We start from the raw sequence: 12903 nt of genomic DNA, 5'->3' as shown, positions 1-12903 counted from the left end.
TAAGTAACAGGTTCCCTGTGCATGAGCCTCTCAGAACGCCTTAAAGGTGGAAATGCAGCATCATAATCATTCTCTAAAGGTAATTCATTGTCAGAAATATCATTATTAGGTTCTCTGTAGTGATTAATATCATAATTTCTAACATTTCTAACCCAATTCTTAGGCTTCGGATATTGTTTCTTTGCTTTATATTCATTTAAATCTCTCTCTATCTTGTTTAACTTTCTGTTTTTAACCTCCAAACATTTATTTTCTAGATTGTTTAGTAGTTTATGATACTTGCTTCTCTCTTCATCTACTGTAAATAGTAAGTCATGAGTAATGTCCCTGTTTACACATTCTACAGTTTCTTGCAACTTCTTGATTTCTACCTCATTGTTTTTAATGATGGCCCTCATTATTTCAAAACCACAATTGTCAAAAGCCTCAATTAAATCAAAATAAAACTCAGTACCCTCCACAACCTTGTTAGGGTATTTGCATACCCTAAGCCCCTTGGGCACAATTTTCTGTTCTAAACAATACTTTAAATAAGTGTTGTCCATTTCTAACATTTTGCATTTATACAAAAAATAGTCCAGGTCATCAAGTTTTTGAGTAAAAGTTCCTTGTAAATTGTCATTAGTGTTGTTTTTAGTAGCAAAGTCATAAACAACATTGAACAAGTCACTAAATTGTCTTTTTGTACCTGTAGAGTTTAAACTACCACCAGGGCCAAAACGAACTCCTTCACCCGTTTTTCTGCTATTATTAGGCTGCTCAGATTGTCCGCGATCAGTTTCATCAAGCAAAATCCGAGGGAAACCATCCAGACTGCTGGATCCTGCTCCATTTCGTCTTTCTACATCTCTGGATTCATTTTCCTCACCAACAGCCCGTCTCTCTCGCGCTTCTACACGCCGATACACTTCCTGGTTCCCTGGCTCCAGTACAGTCGTCAATACCGAGGCCAATGATTGGCTGACTGGGGTCAAAAGCCCCACAAGTTGAGTGAGCTGTCCGATAAGCTTCCTGAGCTCACCGACTTCATTAGTCTTTGCTCCATTGCTTGCCACACTCCCAGCAGGTGATTCCATCCCAAAGTTACTGATAACCAAAAAACGGGGGATGCAAAGACAAACCAATAAGCAGAAACAAAGCACCCTGAACCACTGCTAGGTAGGCACACAAGTTTAATAAGCCGAACAGTTCACTCGAATAAAATATAACGCTGAAGTAAATCACCATACGTTTTCGTCCACAACTTCATCAGATAATGCTAATACATTCAATTAAAACCTTTTATATACTCATCCAGCTTTTAAATCAACCAATAAAAACACTCATTTATACATTTGAAAAAATGAATACATTAACAAGCATTAAAATTCAAGTTGTGTGGCTCTGTTAAAATTAGGAAACCTGTTAAATACTAAAACAATGTATGTGTGTTATATATTAAAAAACATATACCCAATTTACACTATTAAATAAATGTTTAAAAGTATAAAATTGATTCATTTGTAGTATACAAGGGAATAAATACATAAAATGCATTAAGATACTGCCCTCTGCTGACTTAAAAAATTATTGCACTTTTATATCACAATTTTGCTGACCTCATTTTTAATACAGGGGCGAGTGAGATCATGTCATTTAAACCAGGGAATTTACTGGCCTCCAACACTACTTGCCAGTATAATTCCCTGTATTCCACTAAAGTCTCCCACATTCCGCCCCTGGGGTCCTTTGGCACAACCTCTAATATAAAAAACTGAAATTCAGCTTCAGGACAAGTTTTTGTGTGTTTATACAGAGAATTTGTTTCACTTTTTATACGAATATCATAGGTGTGCTCATAAATTCTCTGTTTTACTTTTCTTTCACTCTTGCCTATGTAAAAAGCATTACATTTTTTACATAAACCTAAATAAATAATCCCTTTTGTGTTACAATTCACAAAAGTTTTTAAAGTTAAAATTTTGTTGTTCCTGGCAGGTAAATTAATAGTGTCTCCAGTAATCAAGTACGAACAATAATTACAAGCACCACATTTAAATACACCAGCTTTTTTGTTGGTGCCTGCTAACCTTGAGTTCCCTTTACTACCTCTTTCAAAAATGTCCTTCAGAGAGTTTCCTTTCCTGTAAATGTGTTTTATATCACTCTGAAAGATGTGATTTAAGTCAGAAACCTTTGAAAAATTAATCCACTCTTTGTCAAAAATTCTTTTAATCAAACCAGCTTGCCCGTCGTATGTGGTAATAATACCTGATACAAATTCATTGTTTAACCCATCTACTTTCTTATTTATAACCTGTTGAGTTGCACTATCTTCAATTTTACCCAATACAGGGGCAAACCTGCCCTTCCTACCATCACTGACTTCTTTAGAAACTTTGTCAATGAGCTCTTCAGGGTAACCTCTGTTCAAAAACATGTTTTTCAAATTTTTACCTTCATTACTATAACATGCATCATCAGAAGTCATCCTACACAAGCGAACAAATTGCCCTTTTATAACGCATCTTTTCTGGTGTGGGGGGTGCGAACTTGAATAGTGCAGATAAGAATTCGAAAAGGTTTCTTTTCTAAAAATTCTGGACTCAAAACCATACTCAGTCTTAAATATGTTGACATCAAGGTATTTCAGTTCGTCAATTGTGTATTTGTGGGTGAATCTTAAAAATTCTGTGGTACTGTTTAGATATTCCACAAAACTAACAAATTCATCTTCGGTACCTGCCCATAAGAAACACAAATCGTCCAGAAATCTACCATATAACTTCCACAGACTACTATATTCTGAGTTTAGTACAAACTTATTCTCCCAAAATGACATAATAATGTTGGCATAAGTGGGAGCACAATGTGCCCCCATCGCCACACCTTTAGTTTGTCTAAAGTACTCGCCCTGAAAGAAACTTGTCCTGAAGCTGAATTTCAGTTTTTTATATTAGAGGTTGTGCCAAAGGACCCCAGGGGCGGAATGTGGGAGACTTTAGTGGAATACAGGGAATTATACTGGCAAGTAGTGTTGGAGGCCAGTAAATTCCCTGGTTTAAATGACATGATCTCACTCGCCCCTGTATTAAAAATGAGGTCAGCAAAATTGTGATATAAAAGTGCAATAATTTTTTAAGTCAGCAGAGGGCAGTATCTTAATGCATTTTATGTATTTATTCCCTTGTATACTACAAATGAATCAATTTTATACTTTTAAACATTTATTTAATAGTGTAAATTGGGTATATGTTTTTTAATATATAACACACATACATTGTTTTAGTATTTAACAGGTTTCCTAATTTTAACAGAGCCACACAACTTGAATTTTAATGCTTGTTAATGTATTAATTTTTTCAAATGTATAAATGAGTGTTTTTATTGGTTGATTTAAAAGCTGGATGAGTATATAAAAGGTTTTAATTGAATGTATTAGCATTATCTGATGAAGTTGTGGACGAAAACGTATGGTGATTTACTTCAGCGTTATATTTTATTCGAGTGAACTGTTCGGCTTATTAAACTTGTGTGCCTACCTAGCAGTGGTTCAGGGTGCTTTGTTTCTGCTTACCCTCCATGTTATCCTGATCTTCCTCTTAGTACAGCAGCTTAAATTTGCATGTGAAACATGTCTGTACAGTGTTTATATTCCTTGTTAGTTCTATTCTCATGTCATCCAGTGTCATGCATACATACATATAGATACATGTATATATACACATTTCTTAATTTATACAACATATACATACTTTTTACATTTTTTATATTCAGCATTAATTTATTTATGTATAGAACCAAATATATTTATACTTATACTTATATTTATTTGATTTGCTTGTTTTAGAGTATATATCATAAAGCATTTTAGTATTTTAGTGTTCAATGTATTGCATTGCGTGTATACCTTTATGACGGAAGTCAAGTTAATGAGTTTCGTTAATCATCAATTTAGTTTTCAATTGATTACTACATGGGTATATAAGTGGTCATGTTTTATAATTCATTATTCTGAAGAAGTCTGTGGAATACGGACGAAACCTAGGTCAACAGTAATTTTTCACAGTGTTTAGTATGTTTTTTGTGTGGATCGTACTACAATAAATTGGTGTGGAATTCCAGTTCGTTTTGTGTTTTTCGTACCATCGACGCTGCCTTTGGAATTGTTTGTGGCATTCTTTAGTCATTGTGCTGTGAGCTGTACCTGGAGTGATTGCACCTCACATCCATTGAATTTCTTCAGCCTTTCCAGTTGTTGCAAATGTCTTGAGAGGTACATACCAAATGGGGCGTTGTAGTCTATAATGGGTCTAATGAGGGATGAGTACAGTAGGACAATGACCTCTTTTTTTCTGGATGAAAAGCCCTTAGTGATAAGGTGTGCCACATAGAAGGATTTCCTGACTGTTGTGGCGATGTGGTTATTGAAGGTGAGACCACTGTCCACCTGTGTCCCTAAGTCTCTTATCACACTTTCAGTGTTTAGTGTACTGCAACCTATGTGGTAATTTACAGGTACATGAAGGGGATAACTATACATTTCTTGACATTGAGCTTGAACCCATGGCTCTGGCACCAAGAATCTGTTTCTGTAAGGCCCTTTTGTAGAATATCCACATCATTTGGGGATTCAATAATGGCTCCCAGTTTGCAGTCATCTGCAAACTTTGATGGCCAGAGTCCCTTAGTGTTGGCCTGTACTTCAGAGAAGTAGATGCCAAACAAGAGCGGTCATAGGACTGAACCCTGAGGTACCCCACTTGTCACTTATCTGGAGCTGGATTTGGAGTAGGCTACTTTTACAGTGTGGGTTCTGTCGGTAAGCCAGCTGGCAACCCACTGTGTGACGTAGGGATTAATGCCCAGCTTAGTACGTTTATCTATGATTCCAGAGTGGAGGATGGTGTTGAAGGCCTTGGCGAGGTCTAGATAGGCTGTGTGAACCACCTAACCGTCGTCCACAGCTCTGGAGACTGATTTGAAGAAGTCAATCAGGTTCAGGAGACAAGATTGGGCCTTCACGAACCCAAACTGGGTGGGGTCCAGTGTTTGAAGGTTGCCAATGTCTCTGTTTATAAGTTTCATGATAATACGTTCCATGGCCTTGCAGATCAGGCTCGTCAGACTGATGGGGCGGTAGTTCCCAGGATCCAAGGTGGCTCCCCCCTTGTGGAGTGGGATAACTGTAGCTGTGCGCCACTCAGTGGGCATGAAGCCTGAGGTGAGGCTATGATTAAACATGACACTTAGGTGAGGTGCCAGTTCATTTTGTAGTTCATGTAGTACACAGCCCGGGATGTTGTCTGGTCCCATGGATGCTGTATTCTTAGCTTTTAGAGTGCAGTTTTACCTGTGTGGCCGCTATTACCAGAATTTGGCAATCTTTCTGTATAGAGATGGGCCCTTTAGGGGGTGAGGGGGGGTGAAGTTGGCACTGAATCGATCAGCCAAGATATTGGGAATATCCTTGGGATCAGTATATTTAATGCCATTCTGTTGTAGCTCACAGCAGATCTGAGCATTGCCATTTAGATTCTTGGCATAGCTATAGAATGCCTTGTTCCTGCCATTGGAATATTTGGCAATTTTATTTTCATAACTAGCTTTGGAAGATTTTATGAGGGATCTCAGCTTCTTACTGAGGCTGGTAAGGGAGTTTTTTTGCATCCAGGGATTTTCCTCTTTTCTGCAACAATTTCTTCCTTTTGTTGTAAAGTTTGTTTATGGCACGGGACCACCAGATTGGCATCCTTTTTTGGAGGAGAAAGTCTTGGTTCTAGTTGGGATGGCACAATTCATGCATGAGTGAATGTGCTCATACAGTGCCTTAGTGTAGGGTTCAGCAGTTGAACTTTCAGTTCCCGTCTGTATGGGTGTCATGAAGTTTGTCACTTCTGACTTGAGTAGCATGAAGTTGGCTTTGGAGAAGTTTTTTATGGAGGTTTCCTTACTGGGGGGTGGGGGAGGGATGTGGATGTCAAGGGTGATTAGCTTATGGTCAGATGTGACCAATGAGGGGGTGACCATAGGTTTGGAGCATCGATTTCCCATGTTGGTAATGACCAGATCTAGGATATTGGAGCCCCTGGTGAGACTATGGATTAGTTGATCCAGGACATTGGAATTTATGAATTCCAAGAACCATTGGGCAAAGGTGTTGGTACGTGAGTAGTTTTCCAAGTTAATGGCAGGGTAGTTGAAATCACCCAGTATTAGCGTGTTTGGTTGTATCTTAATATTTTCCACTACGTTTAGAAAGGTGTAGTGAGAATCTTGGGGCATGGTGGGGGATCTGTAGCAAGCTACAATTTGGATTTCAGTCTTACCAAGTGTTAGTTGCACCTGGAGAATTTCAGACACATTGTGTTGGGCAACTAGCCTGGTGGTGTGAGTACCCTTGGTGAATATGGACACTCCTCCACCTTTAGTGGCAATATGTTTTTGAAGAACTGGGTTTTTCATGAACTGGAGATGTACCAGTTTCCCTGCTTGCACGGAACGCTAGTCTTTCAAGGTTAATGTGGGCTACCAATGAAGAACAGTAAGCCATGTTTACTAAAGAAGAATAATGTAGGATTTGTAAGAGAACTTAAATTTGTTGCTGCGGACAATAACAAGAGTTATATTTAAAGCTAACATTAGAGGCAACTGCCACACTTATAATATATTTTTAAAAAGTAAGTTAACTCCCAAAATAACATCAATAGAGTATAATTTGTCCCCAGAGCAGTTAGAGGAATGAGAGATTACATTCACTGAAAATATATTCACACATTTTACAAAAGATCTAGACATATATCCGAGCCAAGATTTAGTTATGAATAATCACTTTGATGAAAAGCTTATCAGTAGCTTTTAGACTCTGATCTAAAAACACATTCATATTGCCATCTTTGAAAAGTATGTAAAGGATGATCCATTTAATTAATAATGTATATGCCTATCTGTACCATTCTTTTGCAGATCTGTACAAAATATTTCCATTGAGGAATGGATTACTATAAAAGGAAATGAAACAGAATTAAGAATTAAGTGTACTTTTCCCGTTAATGGGGCAACAGCTTTCTGGGCCTGGATTTGCGTTAACGGAAAAGTACCAAAGGTTTCAGTTCAGAATCAAGTAAAACATAACTGTTTATATTTGTGAGAGAGTTTTCAGTGGTGTTCCTTTACATAAAACAGCCATGATATGACTGACTTACTGCTGTAAAGCTGGAAATTGTTTTCAGGGGATAGTGCGGAAGCATGAGGGCACATCCCTTACATCTGAATTGAATGTTATATGACTGAAATGTATATACACCCATATACATATGCTAGTGTATAGAGACAGACATTAAACAATTAGAGACAGTACAGCACCAGGTCTGAAAAGAAATCGCGATCATTAAAACGGCTGAAGTTAACTGACTGTACTTACTGTCTGTCAGGGTGGGACTTTTTTTTCCCCGCATTTGTAAAGCTAGCAATGCGCACCCTGGCCAACCAACGAGCTTACATTTATTCTGTTAACAGAAAACTTCTGAAGGCTTAATGTTCAGTTTTCTAAGGAACTCCGTGAAAAGACAGAGAAATAAACAGAAATAGTAAGACATGCAGAAAAAAGTTCTTCAGTTCTTGTAATGTTCAGACATTTCCCGGCAAGTCTTGTCTACATTTATGAGTTTTCATCGGAACTTTTCTGTTAGCTATAGATGGTCAGAGAGAATCAAACCCCCCTCCCCCCAGCGGGAGTGTGAAATAAGCATTACTGACATGTCAGATAATGACTAGCACTCTGACAAGGAAGACAACATTAAAACCAGTCCCAAAAAAGCTATTGCCCCGTTAACGGAAAGTACAGAATTAAGCCTGCCTATGAAAATACAATCCTTCCTTTTTGTTGCAGTAAAGATAAAAGGAAATAATATAATTTTTGTTTCTTTATCCTAGCAGTAAGATAGCTCCAGATAATGATTAAAAAAAAAACAGGATTGTGTGACTTGTTAACACTGAATATCCTCTGTAAGGCAGTATATAGTTTTTTACTGTCCTGAGTAAAAATGACAGTCAGTACATATGGCACACAAATACTAGTAGTCTAGATGGTGTCTTTTAGGAAACTGATTCAAAAGCAAGTAATGTCCTTATCATTTCAAACAGACATTTAGTAACGCATTATATGTATGAATGTATGTGAAAAATGTCCATGTGGAAAAATAAATAAATAAATTTATTGTAATCATACCAAAAGAATTAATACTATTAAAAAATATATATATGAATAATAATGTGAGTGTAAAGTGTATAAAAATAGAATGCATATTCAATTTCCTTTGATGTTCCTCAATTTCAACAAAGGCTTAATACTACAAAATTCATTCAACCCGGGTTTGTTATGTGCATTTAAATAGATCTGCCATTTTAATTCACTTACATCCAAGTCAAACTCAGTTATTTTACCTTGGGGATCAGTTGTAATTTGATTCACTATACAAAACCTAAATTCATGATCAACATGGTCCAATACATGTTTTGCCAGAGCATTTGTGGTTTTAAGATGTTTAATGTCCAACAAATGCTCTTTAATTCTGTCCCTAAAATGTCTACTGGTCTTGCCTACATAAAAGGCTTTACACTTTTGACACAAGGCCAAATAGACCACATTTGACGTGTAACAATTGAAATGACCTTTGATTCTAATGTAACAATCATTAACAATAAAGTTGTCACCAGTGATTTTAATATATGGGCATGTCGAACATCTACCACACTTGAAATTACCTTTTGGTCTATTGGTGATAGTACTTTTACCATATTTTTCATTCTCAAATATATTTTTGAGAGATATGTCCTTCCTAAATACATAATGAAGTTTACCCTGAAATATTCATGCCATTTCGTTATTCAATTTAAATATACCCCAATTTCTTTCAATAATATCTTGTAATTGGTAGGAAATATCATTATAAGTAGTAATATAAGATAATTTCATTCTGGTTAATAATTTGTCCCTCATTCCAGTACCTTCCATTTCTTCAAATAAATGCCCGTCAAAAATTAATATAGCTTTATATGTGCCTATTGATCTCTTGTGTTTGACTTCCTCTACTATTTCAGAACACAATCCATGTGGGTAACCCCTATTTGTAAATAGGGTCATTATGAAAGATAATTCCTTGAGGAATCCCTCATCATTACTGACCATTCTGGCCGCCCTGACCATCTGGCCCTTGACAATGGCAATTTATTTATGTATAGAACCAAATATATTTACACTTATACTTATATTTATTTGATTTGCTTGTTTTAGAGTATATATCATAAAGCATTTTAGTATTTTAGTGTTCAATGTATTGCATTGCGTGTATACCTTTATGACGGAAGTCAAGTTAATGAGTTTCGTTAATCATCAATTTAGCTTTCAATTGATTACTACATGGGTATATAAGTGGTCATGTTTTATAATTCATTATTCTGAAGAAGTCTGTGGAATACGGACGAAACCCAGGTCAACAGTAATTTTTCACAGTGTTTAGTATGTTTTTTGCGTGGATCGTACTACAATAAATTGGTGTGGAATTCCAGTGTGTTTTGTGTTTTTCGTACCATCGACGCTGCCTTTGGAATTGTTTGTGGCATTCTTTAGTCATTGTGCTGTGAGCTGTACCTGGAGCGATTGGACCTCACATCCATTGAACAAAGGCTGCAGAAATACCTCACTAAAAGAATCACAGGTTTAAAGCAGAAGCCCTATGCTGACTGTCTAAAAAAACTCCAGGTATATTCTGTCGCATATCGTCTACTCAAAGGTGATCTCTGCTTAACATACAAGGCCATGTCAAACCCAGAGCTGTTGGACATGCTACACTTAAAGAAATCACAATCCCTCAGAGCCACACGTTCCAGGGATCTAAACCTTGTCATCACAATGAACAAAACATGCTAGAGGGATAGGTTCCTGACCCAGAGACTCCCCAGACTCTGGAATAGACTGCCCATACATGTCAAGCAGAGCGTCTCTTTGGCCCTCTTCAAAAGGAACCTTGACGATTGGATGGAAAATAGGAAATTTACCCCAGGGATCACGTCAGTCGCCCTGCTAGACAGGGGTCCAGGGAAGTAAATATTGTGAGAAGAAATAGCCAGGGAATTGTTATGGCTAGGCTTGTATAGGCCCTAGGGCCTATAGCCTAGTACCAACCTATGAACCTATGATAAAGTTAAATGATCTCAATGCTGAATATATTAAGCAAAGGAGTAAACATCCCCTGCAGAATGAGCTTAGTAGCTTGCCACCCCTGCCCCCCAACATTGAACCGTCTGTTCCTTACAGTCCATTTGCTGAACTGGGTTATCACTGAAATGGGGCTTGATGAAAAATAATATATCCTGGTAAAATTCAGCTCTGTGATTATTAAATACAGTGTTGCATTTAAGTTACAGAATCAAAGGTAGCACATTACTTTGCTGCTTACTTTCACATACAAAGCGATAACAGTGGATTTATGCCCTTGCAGTCATATTTATTGGGCCAAACTCTGTTTACTGCTGAAATTAATTGTCATGTCGCTGTTGTTATAATGTGCTTCCTATGTCACTTGAATTGTTCCTGTATCTTCACTTTGTAAGCAGGAGAGTTTATGCATGTCTGATATAGTACTCAAGCTGGTATGCAGACTAGACTCAAGTGCTAGTTCTACAAGTAAGCACCTCTGATTTTTTTTCTATAGTTTTTAATTTAATGTCATTTTTATGATGTGTGGCAGTTCCATTCTCTGCTACAAGGAAAAAAATAGCTGGTGGCTATTGAAGGAGGTTGATGTAGTCATGTATCATAGTCAGTCTGTCTGTTTTCATCCTCACTCTCTCAGAGTAACATCTTTATTACGGTTACTTTGCATTTAACACCTCCCAGGCTTGCCAGTCATCAGTTATCTCTTACATTACATTTTCTCCTTTCTTCTTAACAATTTCAATAGTTTTTCCATTGATAATTATCTGTTTTGTGGTTTTGAGTCTAATAGTTGTGAAACATGCATTGTGCTGCATGTTGATTATATGCACAGATGTAGCTAACCTTCAAAAAAGTGAAGCTTCTGTAGGGTCCTTCGGTCTCTGAAGCTGATTTTAATCAAGGTGAAGAATGGAAGGAAAGCAGATTTGCTAAACTTTGGAGTAAACTAACTTGGGGTGATTTTAGACTTCAGGACAGAGATAATGCTTGTTAATCTTATTTTGCAGGGATTCAGAGTGGAACTTTTCAAACGTGAGGGACATCTCTGGGCAGGGCTGTCTCTATGTGAAGTTAACGAAAGACCTTAATAAAGAGGTAAATGGATTGTAATTGCATTGCCTGATGTTTGTTTACATTTCTGATTAAAAAAATATCAAACACTAAAAAGAATGAAGGATAAACCATTGGTTATTTCACAAAAATAAAAAAAAACAAAATGTTGTGTAGCCAACACTATAACATAGAGGGATAAAGCCCCAGCTACAGCCCTGGTGACCCAGGTTCAAGTAGCAGTTTGGGCATATGGGGCATTGATGGGGAGGGTGAACATGTCCATCCCAGGGGGATGGTGTTCATGTCCAGAGAGGGGAGTAACTCTTGTAATAGGCAAATGCAGAGGAGGGGAAGATACCAAGAGGTAGGTCATATGTGAAAATAAATCCCCCAGTGGACGCAGTCAGTGGTATACCCCCCCCCCCCAAGATGCCCTTAGGCTCCACACTGGCTCCAGCTGTAGAATGGAGATAGACTAGGGGCATTAGGAGAGCCTGGTAGGCCCAGTGATAGACTAGGCATTGGAAAGCCAGAAAGAATGAAGCAGAAGGGGAACAAAAAATAACTGTACCATAGACTGGCTACCATAGAGAAGTTACTTGGCCTATTGACTTATCTGTGTCATCTGGTTTAATTATTTGAATCTGTGAATGGAAATTGATAGTAGACCATGTTTCACACCTTCGTATGTGGTTGCTTCTGTCTGATCTTTGTGTTATAGAATGTTTCATTATTTTAATTCTGCACTTCTGTATTTTGCAAGAAGCTTGTTGGTTTTCTGAAGACAAGAATGCCAGCTTGCATGTAATAAGTAGAACTCCACCAAGGGTGATAATCTTTTGATTTTGGCCATACTAACTTCTCCTCTTCTGGTACTTACCCCTAATGTCACTACTTTCTTAGTAACCCCACCAGAGGTGATACTTTTCTTGACTTTGTCTGTACCAACCTCCCCTCTTTCTGTACTACCCAAAATGTCACTACTTCATTAGTAGAATCCAACCATACGGTAGTAGCTTTCAAGCTTAAAACATATTTTGAAACCCCACAAAAAACACAGTATTTTGGGACTACTCCAAAACAAAATTCATCTTATTTACAGACCTTCTTGACAATTATAAGTGATGCAGTTTTCCAAATGATCCACTATATTATGGCATTGCATATTCCTCAAAATTTTACCAACTTATGGACAGATACATCAAGGAGTCTGTTCCCATCCCCATAAAAATAACAGATTCAGAAATAAGCTATTTGTAATAAATTCCCATTTTCCCAATATTAAAGAAAATTAAACTGATAAGTAAAAACCCTCAGACATACCATGTAGGAGTGCATGTCCTGGTATAATAAGATAACCACAAGACTTTTTTTCAGTTACATTGGGAAACTTAAAAATTATGCACATTACTGTACTGAACTTACTGCCAATATAGTCCCACACTCTGATGCTGAAGTTTCTCTCAATATCCTCTATAATACATTCCATGGCTGGACTGCAGATGGATTATACTTTAGTAAGTCTTACTTGGTTTTGGTGTGGCCTAAGATCCCTAAGTGGTTGCAAGTACAGAAAGGGTTAATTCCCTCCAGAAACTAAGACAAGGCACATCTGTAGTTAAAGATAACTAATGCAGGGTGGAGTTGTAATT

General features: G+C 37.4%; 1 protein-coding gene across 3 annotated transcripts in view; it reads left to right on the top strand.

Annotated features, from left to right (window-relative positions):
• The window catches only part of POGZ (pogo transposable element derived with ZNF domain), a 2357128-nt gene that overhangs the window by 278619 nt on the left and 2065606 nt on the right, over window positions 1-12903 (top strand). For all 3 annotated transcript variants that reach the window (XM_044080634.1, XM_044080633.1, XM_044080632.1), the window contains exon 5: window positions 11206-11293. In XM_044080634.1, the coding sequence (XP_043936569.1) occupies window positions 11206-11293 (88 nt within the window). The remainder of the gene's footprint in view (window positions 1-11205; window positions 11294-12903) is intronic.

The sequence above is a fragment of the Protopterus annectens genome, chromosome 8.part0, assembly GCF_019279795.1.
Source record: "Protopterus annectens isolate FY-2018-M chromosome 8.part0, PAN1.0, whole genome shotgun sequence".
NCBI lineage: Eukaryota > Metazoa > Chordata > Ceratodontiformes > Protopteridae > Protopterus > Protopterus annectens.
Note: the sequence above shows the minus strand (reverse complement) of the source record. Positions and strands in the feature narration are given on the sequence as shown.